At 39.2% G+C, this 15078-nt stretch overlaps 1 protein-coding gene across 1 annotated transcript in view; it reads right to left on the bottom strand.

The window, feature by feature from the left end:
- Positions 1–1849: 1849 nt before the first annotated feature.
- prodha (proline dehydrogenase (oxidase) 1a) overlaps positions 1850–15078 on the bottom strand; it is a 14369-nt gene continuing 1140 nt past the window's right edge. Inside the window, exons 3-14 of the mRNA XM_037692455.1 lie at positions 12121–12155; positions 11302–11451; positions 11005–11069; positions 10740–10856; positions 10448–10527; positions 10241–10322; positions 7411–7503; positions 6960–7106; positions 6077–6252; positions 5889–5987; positions 5562–5650; positions 1850–2223 (exon numbers count right to left, since the gene is read on the bottom strand). Coding sequence (XP_037548383.1) covers positions 2033–2223; positions 5562–5650; positions 5889–5987; positions 6077–6252; positions 6960–7106; positions 7411–7503; positions 10241–10322; positions 10448–10527; positions 10740–10856; positions 11005–11069; positions 11302–11451; positions 12121–12155 — 1324 coding nt within the window. The 3' untranslated portion in view covers positions 1850–2032. The remainder of the gene's footprint in view (positions 2224–5561; positions 5651–5888; positions 5988–6076; positions 6253–6959; positions 7107–7410; positions 7504–10240; positions 10323–10447; positions 10528–10739; positions 10857–11004; positions 11070–11301; positions 11452–12120; positions 12156–15078) is intronic.

Raw genomic sequence — 15078 nt, 5'->3', positions numbered from 1 at the left:
TCACGCTATGGCAAGCAGACTGTGTCATTAATAGTCACTTTTACCGATTACATGATACAACGGCATGCCATACCACTCAAGTGCCATCTAGCGGCTGAAAATGGTAGTGTTCAATATTTTCAGTCAGAATGAATGAAAACGGTCATATCTCAGCCAAAAATTAATTTATAAATATGGGAAAAAATCCATAAATATGTCGCTTCAGCGTAGGGCATGCAAATTATGCAAAAAAAAAGGTGACTTATAGGGCAAAAAATACGGTGCATGTGTCAAATGCAGAAAGCATCAAGAGGCTGGACTTGCATCACGACTTAATGAACAATGTTGGTTTATTCATTACAATTATATTTTATTGAGTCAATCATACCTGCATTCTCATACATGTGCAAAATGAACAACAAAGCACACAGTTCATCAAAACTTACTTTTTAAAAAAATAAATCTCATTTTAATACTACATTAATAAAGGTCTTTTTTTATAGTACCAAAAAAAATCTTTAAATATAGTTATACAATTATAGCATTAAATGTACTTTTTTTTTTAAACACTACAACTTCTAAATAACTCAAAAACATGGGACTTCTTCAGTCTGTCACAACCAGAGGACATGACACCTGAATATAGAGCGCTTGAAATAATCTGGTAACTATTCTTTGTAAAATAAAAATCAATAAAAACATCTCCAAACGCCGTCTCCATTTCACGTGCAGCTTATGAAAGTCGGCATTCTTGTTCCAAGAAAACGGCTGCAGTTGTTTCACGTTACCTTCAGAACAATAGGGTGCTTTATAGTTCCCAGTTCAATTCCTTGAACTGCCGTTTTGTTCGACAGCCGGGACTGGTTGAACACTTCACAGAAATTTAAAAGGTGGGAGCACCTGGAAGAAGTCATTTAAGCATGCGAACAGTGACAAATCACACCGAGTCGCTCTTTTAACTTTTTGTTGTCAAAACACACAAACGATAAGTTTAAATCTACTAGATGTCTAAATGAAAGTGTTTAAAGAAAAAATTTAAATCGCAGAACTGTTCTTTTTATCAAACAACACATAACAGTCACTCTTAAAATCTACAATAAACATACAAATTCAACAAGCTTAAAGCCTCGTGGAGTGGTCTACGGTAATAAAAACCAGGTTTTAAAGGTTTAATTGCTTCCTGATAAGCTGGTTTTAAAATATAAGGCACTTTGAAATGACTACTTGAGACAGATGAACACAAAAAGTAGGGATGCACGTTATCGGCACGGTATCGGACGATATTAGCGATAAAGTTAAATATTTTACAATAATATATAGACTTTAAACATAATCCAAGTTGAAGTGTTGCATCATTTTCAGCCCCCTTTTGGCATCTGCATTTGGTAGTAGGCCAAATTGACATAAAACCATGCAGAATAATATAGTACCAGATTTTAATACCACAGCAGAGAAAGCTGTGTCTAAAAACTAGTCTCTGTAAATAAGTCTAGGGGGAAAAATATCAGTATCGGTCATCGGCCAAATAAGTTTTAACATATCGGCCAAAAATCCAATATCGTGCATCCATAACAAAAAAGTATTTCATTTCAAAAGAACATTACATTTTTTAAGTACAAGTAAGACCATTACATACACAAAACACTTTAATAGAAAATAGAGGCATAAAAAGCCTTTTCGTGTTCCTCAAAGAAATAAACTTTTTGTGCATTTTGCAAAACTGATCAGGGATAAGTAGAGTTCAGTCTCATGTTTTGTTTTGGATATAGGGATTACAAAGTTCAATCCAAAACTAAACAGACTGATGATTTGGACAGAATGGAGCCACTTTATGCTGCTTTCCATTATAACAGTGCTTTAACCCATCAATTTCTAAAGGCAAAACAATCTCTTTGAACAGACAAATAATGCAGAAACACTTCAAAGTGAAATATGATTCAATGCAGCTCTAAAGAAAGTCTTTATCCCTCCACAACAAAAAGGAACTAGCAGCACGCTGAGCCAAGTGGAATGATTACAAACGTGTAGTCAGTATGTTGTGACGTTTGGCTGATCAGTAAACGGGTTTGTAGAAAATCTGACCGCCCACAAGCCTGCGCCGCAGCTCCTTCCACAGCAGGCTGCGCTCCCTCCGAGATCCTTTCATGAAGCCTCGGTTTTCCAGCGCACGTCGAGACAGATAGGGGATGACTTCATTGACGGGACCGTAGGGAACGTACTTGTAAACTGGAAAACCTGCCTGACCTGTTCCAAACACAAAGACGGACAAAGAAGTTTCAAACCACCTCACCGTCGTCATCGTAAATACAGATTTTATCTCCGTGGCGTGCATGACAGGAAACACCGTGTGAACAGAACTTAAAAGAATATTATTGTACATTGAAACACGTTCAGAAGTAATTAACTTGGGGGTAAATTTACTAAACACTGACTGTTATAGAGGCTGACTGACCTCTAACAAACAGGTTTTTTACACTAATCGTAAAATGAAGAACAGTGAAAATAGAATAAATATTCAGAAATATCGTTTGTTTCATCAGTTTATTTGAAACTGTTAAAATTAAATAAAGGAAAAAATACACAACAATACATTCATATATAATATTGTGGAGTGTTTTAGAAATAAAAGGAACATTAAAAAGTAAAGGACTAAGTAAAAAGTGAGGGAAGCTTCTTCTTTCAGCTGAATAATGATTGTACGAACAGCTTTCAGCTAAATGCTCTGTGAATCGCCTTGTTGGTGCTAAAATACAGTTTTTGTATGTCCGACTACTGCCAGTTATTTTTGACACTAGAAACACTAAAGGGGTCAATTTGACCTCTTTTTCATTTTTAAACTGGTGTAACTTTTTTAATTAACCATAATACGTTTCATAGTTCAAGACTGTTTAAACCACTCAAAAAAAGTTTTTAATCACAGTTGAAGGTGAATAAGCTGGGAGCATAGCATTAAACAATAAGACAAGTAGAGGGTGCGGTGGTCACGTGACGTGATTCACTGGAGGGACGGGATCCATAACCAGAGAGGGCAAGCGTCTGGACCCAACATTGTTCTATATATTGTCAAAACGGCGAACAGTAAATGCTGATTTAGGCCCGTCACGAGAACAAATTTTGCTGGGCGATTAATTGTCTCAGAAATTATTGCGATAACGATAATATTGTTTGAAAATTTGACAATAATTAGTAATTATTGTCAAATTGAAGAAATGTTGGTTAATTAGTTTTGAGTGCAGTACCTTTTTGTGACCACTGGATGGCAGTACAAGACTGTTTGAACTGAAGGATGGATAGTGAGGGAGTGAGCAACGGGTCTCTAAGAAAATTGGGAGGGAGGCCCCTTGACGTGACATGGACTGTCTCTTGTTCATTTTTTCGGTTCTCAAAATGGTGGACGCTCGGTGTGGTTTGCGCTCTTTAGCATAGCATTTTTCACACAAAACTTTTAATAATAATAAATAAATAAAAACAGTAAAGAAGTTCTCAGCTTCTTTTTGCAGAGAAAAACCATTTTTTACACAAAGGCACGGGTTTCAACCGTGAATTTTGAAGCAAGACGGAGGTTTTTTTCCTCGAGGTCAGTCTGTTAGCTTAGCTTCTCAGGTTAGCTGCTTTTAATGATCCAAAAACACGATTTTGAACGGTTAAAACTGATTTTAAAGAGAAAGGGAGGGGTCAGTGAAGAGCACTGGAGTTGAGCTTTTAGTCATCCAGTGTCTTCAGTAGAAAGATAGAGACACGAAGAAACGATAAAGCCGATAAATGAAAATGAGGTTGATAATTTTCATGTATTATGCGATTAATTTATTTTATTGTTTATTGTGACAGACCTATGCTGATTATGTAAAAAAAAAAAATTCATGATGATATTACTATAATATTAGAATGTACGTATATAAGCTATATAATGTATATTAAAAGAATGTAAAAATGCCACAAAGCTGTGTGTGCTACGGCTGTACCAACCAAAGAGAAAAAGTAAAACATGTCTCATTTCACAAGTAAGCAGATTTGATCTTATTTTCCTCAATGCAAATAGTGATCTGACCATAACTGAAGCTAATAATGTAACCGTTTAAAATGAAAATTAGCCTATAAAGCCGATGTAATCGCTCTTCATTATTGAATTGGCTCATAGCAGATATTGTTCGACAGTGTAGCACCGTGCTGAAATAATATATGAACATATGTATGTGTGGAAGGGTGGGAATCTGGAAACTCAAACTGATTTGCCCTTTGGGGATAAACAAAGTTGTCTGCATTTAAATTATTATACAATTTAGCGCAAATTATTAAATAGTACAATCTGGCATTGCCTCCGATTTATGTCATCTTTAAGAAGTGTAAAATATTATTATATATTTGACTATTCTAGGTCAGGAGAAGATGGTTAAACAATATCAATAAAGACAAGTCTCATCCTACGAAGAATCACCTGGTACTCAGTGAACACTTTCCAAGTAACAAGTAAACAATAATAAATATACTTCTTTCTGATACTGTTATACAATACACTTTATACGTAGTTCGAGTTGTGCGTGTGTTTATGTGACTGACTTCAGATCTACTTTATATCATGATTACTTAAACAATACCCTTACATATCAACCGTTTACATGATTGTTGAATGAAATCAACATTAATTATGGATTAAAAATAATTTGTGGCACAGATCCAGTTGGGCTTGCTGTTAATCAAATAGTTTTGTCAGCTGTGAGCTGTTGCCTTCTTTGGTGGCCATCTTTGCTCCTCCATGGCATCACAGATTAAAGCAGTGGATGGGACAGAGAATACCATGCCCTCTTGTTGTCTTATCCATCTTATCCAGCTAAACATATATTATTATTAACAGGTCTCTCTTGTAAATAAGTCCTCGAACATATTAACCATCATAAATTTAAATTTAGGTGGTTGAATGAATTTAAATCCATGGATGGAAATGAAAATGGCTCCCTCTGGTGGTGTTATGGGGTAATGCAAGGTCAGCAGTTCTGGTGTGAAAAGATTCAGCTAAAGAAATTAGAACAAATTGTTTCTTTGTGACAAGCTGCAGGTAACAAAGTGCCTACAGGTCCATTTTAAAACTGGTTCTTTGTTAATCTGTTTGTTATGAGTCAACACAAAGACTGAGTTTTGAGTTTAGGATTTCCTGATTTAATCTTTTCATTTAAAATGGAACTGACCTCCTGCACCAAACAACTTTATAAATGTCTGAAAAAGTGACAAAGTTTTAGAGAAGAAAATGTCAGAATGCAGCAGTTGTTGGTTGTTTTGCACAACAAGGACACTGTCAACCATCACGAGTGAACCTGAGATTTGCTCAGACCAACTTCGTACTTTCGGTCCCGAGCTAACGTGATGTACAGTTTGATCGCGATCTGTTAAAGGACACCGAGAACCTGTTTGCTCTCAACACATCCACAAACTGAACAAGCTAATTCTCAGGTCAGTGACCGCCTGAGTGCAGAAAAACTGACCGCGGCACAGTTCGTGTTTCAGCGGAGCTGCGTCGGTCATCCGAGTTTGTGACGTTAAGAACGGCGTGATTTCGTAATGTACCGTTTGTTTTTAGTGCAACTTACCTAGCGGGAAGCTGATCTGGTCACACATGCCGAGCAGCTGTCCAAAGTAAACTTTATTCTCCATGGGGGAAAGGTCCATTTCGTTCATTCTGGGGAAAAAAAAAAAAGGGAAAAACAAGCATTAAAAGCTGTTGCACAATGAAATGAGTGTAGTATTTTACTACTGATGTCACAACCTCAATCTGGACTAAAGAAGAAAAACCTTGCTCCACATCATGTGTTTACTACAACTACAGGATTTAATCCTTTATGAATAAGAACAAAATCTGCATTTGATAACATTTACCCAAGTCTGTAATTTATTTTCAGGACTGAGGCAAAACTTACTTTTCAAGGGTGAACTTCACCGTGTCCTCATTGTGAGTTGCAACCATAATATTTGCTTTCCTGTTGTGTTCGATCTCCTCCAGCACATACTCCAAACATCTGAACGAGCAACAGAAGGCAGAGGGTTGGGATTTAAATGGTCTCCCAGTTGTCAAACAAAAGGTTCTGGACAAAAACCCAAGGCTTACTTGTGATACATCCTGTTAGTTGCTTCATAGTCTGGGTTTATCGGGTCTTCGTAGCCTATCTCCTTTGCCCTGGCTCTCTCCTGGTACATGTAAGCTCCTCGGACGAGTTTGGCTCCAAAGTACCAGCCTTCCCGTCGTGAGAGCTCAACATCCAGAGTCAGGTTGTCATAGGCTTCCTAAACAACATCAATGGCAAAAATGTGTATATATATATATATATATATATATGTATAAAAAATAAAAATAAAAAAAAACTGACACTTTACCACAAAATCTGCCAGCTAACCTAAAACATAATTTTTGATAAGAGGTTAGGTTTTAATTAATAATAAAAGTATCCTATTTAATGAGAAGCATAATTGCCTCATTTGAATTGACCATTATCTTGAACTAGAGGGCAGCACGGTGAAGCGGTGGTTTAGAGCTGTCGCCTCTCAGGTTGCAAGATCACCTCCCAGCCTGGGGCCTTTTTAGGGTGGAGTTTGCATGTTCTCTCCGTGCATGTGTGGGTTTGCTCCGGGTACTCCGGTTTCCACAGGCCAAAAACATGCATGTTAGAAACTCTAAAAATAGTCCCTAGGTGTGAGTGAAAGAGTGAATGGTTGTTTATTTCTAATTGTGTGGATGGATGGATGGATGGATGGATGGATGGATGGATGGATAATGTGACAAGTAGTTTCCTAAAACCTCTTAACTACTACGGTATGTTTTCAACTTTGAGACAAGTCAGAAATATGCAATTTAAAATTAAACCCAATGCTAATTAAAAAAAAATATATATATTTTTTTTTTTTACCTCTGGAGACAAACATGAAGCATCAGAAACATCATCACTCATCAGAAACACAATCCATGTTCATAATAAGCTAATCTGACCTCTCACCTTAAGGTAACACTGGTAAGTGTTGAAAATCACCGGCTTCTCCTTGTTGAACTTCCTCTGCATCTCCAGGGTCAATCGGCTGATGGCCGGTTGGAAATACGTCTGCTCAGCATCAACCATTAGCCTCACACCATTCTCCACTGCATGCTGAGGCACCAAAAATATTTCAGTGTTTGTTTTAACAAATCTACTTAAAGCATCTCTGCTTTTTTACATAAAAAGAAAAACAGCCAACTCTCCATTCACTGTTTATTTTTGCAGCATTCATACTACATATAGCATGATTTCTCATCCTAATGACTTGATGCTAACAAAAAATCATGACATAGGAGCACTATAACTTTTTTTTCCACTAGGTGACAACTAACCATGAGTTTAGATTTCTGTATACATGTACTGTATGCCGAATAAATATTTTATGAATCCACATAAAACTGTTTTGTGACCTCACCTTTGCCAGAATGTCCACTCTCTGCAGCATTCTCTTCATCTGGCTCTCCTCCTCAGCTGTAAATATACTCTGCAAAGGCTCCAGCTGACCTGTCTACACAGTTAAACACAAATGAAACACATTAACCCATGAAACAGCACATGGCAGGAAGCAGGAGAAAGCCTGGTGGGAACAGAACGCCAACAAACTGGTGCCTTTTTCAACACCAGTTTCAAGTTTCTGCAAAAAAAGAGCAACTAAAAGCCAATCCAGATGGTGTTTCATCTGAAAGAATGTCATGTTTTGGATTCTCTGAGGTAACAAACTGTTCCAGCGTTAGCAGCCAGGACATTCAGAAATTACCTTCAGGTAATTGGATACAATTCTGGCATCAGTTCAGTTCCAACTTGTTCCCACAATTAGATGAAGTCGATCGCGGAGTGGAAGTGATTTCTATGCTGCTGCTAACATCTGCTTTTACTGTTTGATGGCTGATACGGTCTGTTTATTGCGCACCTACAGATATGTTTAGAGGGTCAACAGCTCTACAACATTGTCATACTATGTCTGTGGCAAAAATATGAACTTTTCTAGGTTTAAGGCTATTCCTGTGTTACACAGTAAATTCAATTCAATTCAATTGATTTACATAGCGCCAAGACACAACAGAAGTCGTCTCAGGGCACTGAACAGAAACATTCATATATAAAAATAATCAATTAACATTATTTATCTGAGGAGCAGACTGCTTTGAATTTAACTCCATCACAGAACTCTCATCTTGAGCGAGCATGAAGGCGAAAGTGGAAAGGAAAAACTTCCTCATGAGGAAGAAACCTTTAGCAGAACCAGACTAAGGACAAGCAGCCATCTGCTTCAGCTGGTTGGGTTTGAGAGGAACAGATACACAATGGCAGGTCAAGAATCACATGTTAATATAGAAATAATATCAAATGAAACATATTCAATTTTAACAATTCATTTAAGAAAATGAGGTCAATTTGTCGTCTAGTAGTCTAAGCTGCAGGCAGCATAACAAGCCAACCCTAATTAAAGGCTTTATTTAAAAGGTAATAATTGCAGATTTTAAACACTCCAAATGTGCAACACAAGCAGACTGATGTTACACAAAGTTGTCCCTTATGGCACTTGTTCAGTGTTAAGTTCAGTGGCTGATGGATAAAAACTTTTTAAATCTGCTTGTTCTTGTCTTGATTGATCTGCACCTTTTCCCTGATGGCAACAGATCGTGTCCAGGGTGACGTGCCCTTTAAGGGGTTGTGGGCTTTTCCTGTGCAGCGGGAACTGTGTAGATCTTCCAGTGAGAGAAGAGGGCAGCTCACCTTCAATACATACAAAAGAGAACCTCATCATAGTTTATCAACCAGTTTGCTGCTGACAGCCAGAACAAACTCTTCACATGATTAAGGAGGACCATCAGCCTAACGATGGATTGTTAGTGCCCAGATGGCTGCTTGCTATTCGCAGGGGGCTGAGTGATACTAGCAATAACAGCACTGTAAGAGGGGGGCAGTTGAATATGGAGGCTCCGCCCCTGTTTAATGTTGGATAGGTTCTTTTCACAAAGATGGCCTCCTTTACTCCTCTCTCAAACCATCGTTCCTCTCTCTCCAGGATGTGAACATCTTCATCCCTGAACAAGTGACCGCTGGCCTGGAAATGAGTGTAGACCGCAGAGTCCTGGGCTGATAGTGTTGATCTTCTGTGCTGGTCCATCCTTTTAGCCAGTGGCTGTTTGGTTTCCCCGATGTATGACCGATCACCCTCCTGACACTGAACAGCATACACAATATTACTCTGTTTGTGCCGGAGGACTGGATCTTTGGGAAGGACCAGTCTTTGCTGTAATGTATTTTGGGGTTTGAAAGCCATTTTTGTTGAAGCTCCTCAGGCTGAAGAAGTCCCTTGGATAAAAGACAAAACACCTTAAAGAATCCATCCAGTGGATCTGACCCAACCCCGTTTGATTGTTCTACCTGGATTATGAAGCATGCAACAGGACAATAAGTTCTTCAGCCTTTTAGAGTCACTGAAGTAAAACCGGTTTTCCTACAGTTCATCATGTGGTGTTTCAACACAGGCAGGTGATCTGTTGTCATTGAGGGCTGTAGGTGAGGTCAGAGGTGTGTCCACACCAACTGAAGGGAGGCGCTTCAAGACTTCACTCTGGTTTAGAGAAAAAAACATTAGGGGCTCCTAAAGTGCTGGTTCTGTGTGGCTGCAAGGCTGAAAACATAAAAAACCTTTTACTTATTAACAATAACATCCAGTGTGGAAGGTTAAACTGTGATCATCGGGGCCCCCTGAGGGAGGTGGCTCCGACCAAACACGAACCTCGCTTGTTTTTATTTTCCTCCTGCAGGACAACAGCGCCCCCAGGCGGCGGAGGCGCCCCTGAGCTGCAGCGCTGCTAGTTTTGGCTGCAGATGATAAAAGATGTGCAGACAGAGGTTCTCCTGAAGAACCGCCGTCACAAAAACACCGCGAGGAACGCCCACGAACAGCGCGCGGCTAACCGAGCTCCTCCCGCAACGCGGCGGCCGTGTTGCGCCACCAAACACGGCGGCCATGTTGCGCCACCATTTACAAAATCTGCAGAGGCGCAAGAAAAGACGCAGGCGAACAAAGAAAGGGGAGGTCAGCTGCTGGGGGGAGGGCGGGGGGGACATGCTGCTCAGCTCGGCTATCCGCGGGGAACCGTAAGCCCGGACAGACGGCTCGATACCAGTTTGGTGCGAGGAGCAACAGGCTGCAGTCAGTATCGTTTAAACAGCCCATTTGTTCACATTTTCTCCTCCCAGTTAAGCCATTTCACTAAAAATAATCTCACCTCAAGATTTGGCACCATGAGCAGATTAGAAATCTTCGTTGTGTCATTTATCAAGCTGTTCCAGTCCAACAGGTCGATCGTTCTGAAAATAAAGAAAGAACTGATTAGATTTGTTCAAAAACAAAAAATATATAAATATTTGTGCAAATTGGAACAAAAGGCTGCTAAAATTTCTTGAAGTTGTAATAAAATACACATCAAACTTACCCAGATAAACCCAGCTTCTCTCCGGTGAACCAGTTCTCAATGTCGTCTTTGTCTCCAACTCCCATCTGAGCCAAGCTTTCCTGCAAGGACAAAATTCAGTGAATTCATTCATTCATTCAACCTTTATTTATACATAAGTATTTACCGGTACTTAGTTCAGAATTACTTTATAAGGAATATGCAACACTAAATTAATGATAAAAAGCACAAATAAATATTCGGATCAGCTGAAAGGGGGTTGAAGACTGCAGTTTTTGGTGAGCATGTGCGAGCATGAATGGGACTGACACACCTTCAGCTGCTCCAGTTCCAGCTTCTTTTCCAGAGCCGTCATGTCGGATTTTCCTTGTAGTGCTGCTAAGAAGTGAAAGAACTGTCTCCATTTAACCAGGACCTCAGAAAACTGGAGCTGCACAAACACAGGACAACAAAATGTCTCTAGCTTTCACATGACGGTATGAATCCGTTAATAAACAGATTAACTCTTTTAATTGCCAAAATATGTCAAATATTTCATGTTAGCAAGTAGACAGCTGGATATGAGAAGTTATTCTTACAAGAAACTGTGGGCGACCAAGTGCGGTCAATTTTATGGCAGAAAATCCATCACTGGAAGCTCCACCTGCAATAAATAAAGTTTAAATTTGATGCAGCCATGTCAGAACTTGATTTATATTTTCTTAAGGCAGGAATTGTAAATATAAATGGACCTCCTCTCAAAAACAGGAAGTAAGACACAGTTGACTAAACCTTTTCGTCAACTTCGTCACCGTTTTATTTTGTTAAGCGGTGATTTCATTGTACTTCCTGCATAAATAATATTAAATCACCTGCTTCTTAGACAAACTCTTTACCTGAGGCTTTAATGCAGTTTATGAACGTCTCCATTTGGTTGTCACATTTCGCCTCATCTGCGTAGAAGTAGGTGCGAGCACTGATGACCCCCCCACGTCTGTCCCCAAACTGACGATGGGCCTTGTATTTCTTCTCACGGTGATCAGCGCCTGAAGAGAAAAATTAAACTAAAGCAGCTTGTTCTGGCGTGAAAAGGAAAACTTATTTTTCTTTTCTTTTAAAGACTTTGTTCCTTGAAGAATAAATAATTCAAGACTCTCAGGTTAGAGATTATTAACCGTTTTATTGATTAGATTTTAAATAGAAAAACTCATTTGATAGGAGAAAATCAAAACTTTAAAAGGCAGTTTTCTCTATTTTAAAACAGTACTTATATCCATCATTTTGGCTTGAAGGTTTTAACTTGTAAAAAAATTTTTTATGAACCATATATATCTTATGAACTATAGCAGTACTCTTCATACAACCAGTAGGAGTGATACCAAGAAAATTTGTTTAAAAACAACTTTTATTTAGAGACACTCCTAATCATGTCCTAAACATCAACCCTTCACACACGTCAAGCTTCATCCTGTGACGTGCACATTTCAGACCCACTGGATCCAGTTGAAACCAGCGCAGTCCAGCCGAGGACATGCGAGACTCTAATAAGACCGGTCATGGAACACCACAGACTTGGTTCATTCAGGTTGTGCAAAGAAAACCCGTAGTTCATCCTGACACCGACACCACAGCTGCTCCCTATTCAAATTAAGCATGTTGCCCGATCAGGGCAGTAAATCGTCTACAAACCTGAAGGGATTTTAACTGAAACATACCTGGACTTTCTTTCTCTGCTTCAGACACACAGGAACTGAAAAATACAAGATGAGATTAGCATTAGAACCAAACAAGACCAATATAACTTTTAAAAAAATAATAAATAAAAAAATAATCATCATCATCAGTAATATTTGAAACATCTCGTTTTGTTGCTTCCTTTATCAGTTTGTTAAACAGGGGTGTCCAAATGTTTTCACGTGCGCCTAAACTTATCAAGATGAAAGGACTCGTGCGCGACAAATGTGAATTTAACTCTCAACTTGAACAATATTTTAGAGAAAGGACAAAAGTTGACTAATTTTGGTGAAGAAAGGGTCTTAAATTGTTGCAGATCCAAAACATTAAAAGCCTCAAACACTAAGCTTACGTTTTTTTTTTATTTTAAAAGGATTTCATTTATTTGATTTGTTGGGTGTATGTTTGTTGTTTTCTTGTGTTTGGAAAGCTCATTTTAGTTTGTTCTCAGCAACAAAAGTGTAACATGAGTACCATATTTTCCGGACTATAAGTCGCTCCGGAGTATCAGTCGTATCAGTCAAAAAAAGCATCAAGAAGAGGGAAAAAAACATATTAGACGCTTCGGAGTATAAGTCGCATTTATTTTGAAATACAGCTGTCATTTCTAACCCGGGCCCGACCAAAATAACGTGCTGGACGGGTGGGCTGGGTTGGTGTCGGGCTTTTGATTGCGTCAGCGGACGATCCAATTTGGATCACCAGCCGCGCGCAGCCGGTTGAAAGAGGTTAACAAAAAAAGTTCGGAAAGATGACTGCCAGCATCCATCCAAGCCCAACTGGACTCAGCCACTGTGTCAGCAGCCCTGCTGTTTATAATCAGCAGAATATGATCTTCTTTTTGGTGGCATTTTATTTCCGTTACGTTTTTACTCTGTTGTCTTATCTGTACTTGCTTAGTGAATGTTTGGCAGGAGTGTGGCGGGGACTTAGCGTACAGGAACAACATATATGCAAGCCTACCAGTAGTTGTCTAAAGCCTAGAGGGCCCTCTCGCACCTCTAGCGGCTGCAGTTGGTAATGTTTACTCTGGTTCATGTCAATATGAATGAACATTTAAAGCATCGGTCAAAAATTCCATCATGAATATGGAAAAAAAAAAAGTACATAAGTCGCAGGACTGGCCAAAATATGAAAAAAAAAAAAAAACAGCAACTGAAAAATATGGTAAGTATTCTTTTAAAAAGGGGGTCCATCAGCCTTTTGGACCATGGATGGCCCAAAAAGCTGATGGAAGTTCTGGAAAAATCGTCCAGCTGTCAGTCGCTACAACAGACTCATAGAAGGTTGGATAAAATTGATCAACTCGTATGTGGATGACACCATGTTGTATTCATTTAAAAATGTCCAGTTTCCTTCTTGATTATTCAATATTTAGCCACGTTTTATGAATCAATATCCAAAAGTCTCCTTTCTGGTAGAAATCAGTAAAGGCTTTTGGTAAATTGTAGCATGAAGTGAAAATAAAAAAAGATTATAGCCAAAGGTTTGTATTTTGTTTAATATTGCTCATTTTGAGAAGACTGGTTTTCATTTATTTTGCTGTTAAACCTAAATATTATATAAAAAAGGATTACCAACAAATTTGCAGAAACTCTGCAACGACCTCTTAAGCCTGATGGACAAAATGACACCATCCTCAAGCTGCAGCTGTGGGCCGCACAAAATCACTCCAAGGGCCGCAAATGGCCCACGGACCACACTTTAGACACCTGTGATCCAGAAGAACATGAAATTTCAAAAACCAACTATTTTACAGCTAATCTACATTTCAACAGCATTAAGATCAAAGGGCTCCGTTCAACTCGTGCCACGACAAGAAACGCCTCGAGAAACAAACGGGAACGCTCCATGCCCTGTTCAGTGCGTTCTTGATTTCGATCCAAAGACTCTTGATAAACATAATTAAAAAGGGACCAGAGCACGATTTATTTAGTTCATACATGCATTTGTGCGGCGCTTATTTCAACCAGAGTACATTTTGCAACACTTCCACGTGCGTGCGTACGAGTCTCATGAGAGAATTCAGCATGAAGCTTCCTCATAAAGTCCACCCCCTCCACCTTAACCAATCCGAGGAAGGGGGTATGTTCCAGCTGCCCAATGGAGGATAAGAACGCTTTGGCTACTTTAAAAACAAGCATAACACCATCAAATTACAGTCTATTTATGAGACGGAAACATTCTGCAAGTTACATGACTCAGACAGCACAAGAGGCTGTAGTGGAGATTGTGAATGTAAACAACACAACACACCCTAAAGGTGATAAATAGATGAAATGTAAGTGATCACGTTGTAGCTGGAATGTGAAATAACTGTTTTACATGTAATGAGATATACAACTATAATGTGACATAACTTCTTATGGCACATTATAATCCTGCTCGCTTGTTGTAAAGCTGCTCTAACCTGTTCCTGCTGCAGGTCTGAGCTGAATCAGCAACTTTAATCTTTAAATGGACTGTTCCTGGACAAAGCACCAGCTCACAGCTCCTTGTGGAACACCCAATAATAAACATTTCAGTAAAATACATGCCACAAAACTAAACAACGTGCACGTCTCTTCCAAATGTGCAGCTCCTGTTACAGCTGTGGACGGATGGGATCCCTCTTTAAATCTGTTCTCTTACTAAAAGCATGTTTTCTTGTTGAACGAAGACAACAGAAAGAGTTTGGTCATAAACTGCACCGCTGAGGCCTCAGGTACGCCCAGGTACGCCCAGGTACACCCAGGTACACAAATCTGTCTTTGACAGTGGGATGGGCTGTACAAACACACCTGTCTAAACCAGTCTATCTCATACTTTGCATGTTGCTCAATTCTTGAGTGAATGCACACAGACAGACAGACAGATCAGTAGATGGACAGACAGACAGAGGTAGATAGACAAATGGACAGACAGACCGGTAGATGGACAGACAGACCGGTAGATGGACA

The sequence above is a fragment of the Nematolebias whitei genome, chromosome 18, assembly GCF_014905685.2.
Source record: "Nematolebias whitei isolate Nwh7 chromosome 18, NemWhi1, whole genome shotgun sequence".
In the NCBI taxonomy this organism is placed as follows: Eukaryota; Metazoa; Chordata; class Actinopteri; order Cyprinodontiformes; family Rivulidae; genus Nematolebias; species Nematolebias whitei.
This window is presented reverse-complemented; position numbering and strand designations above follow the sequence as displayed.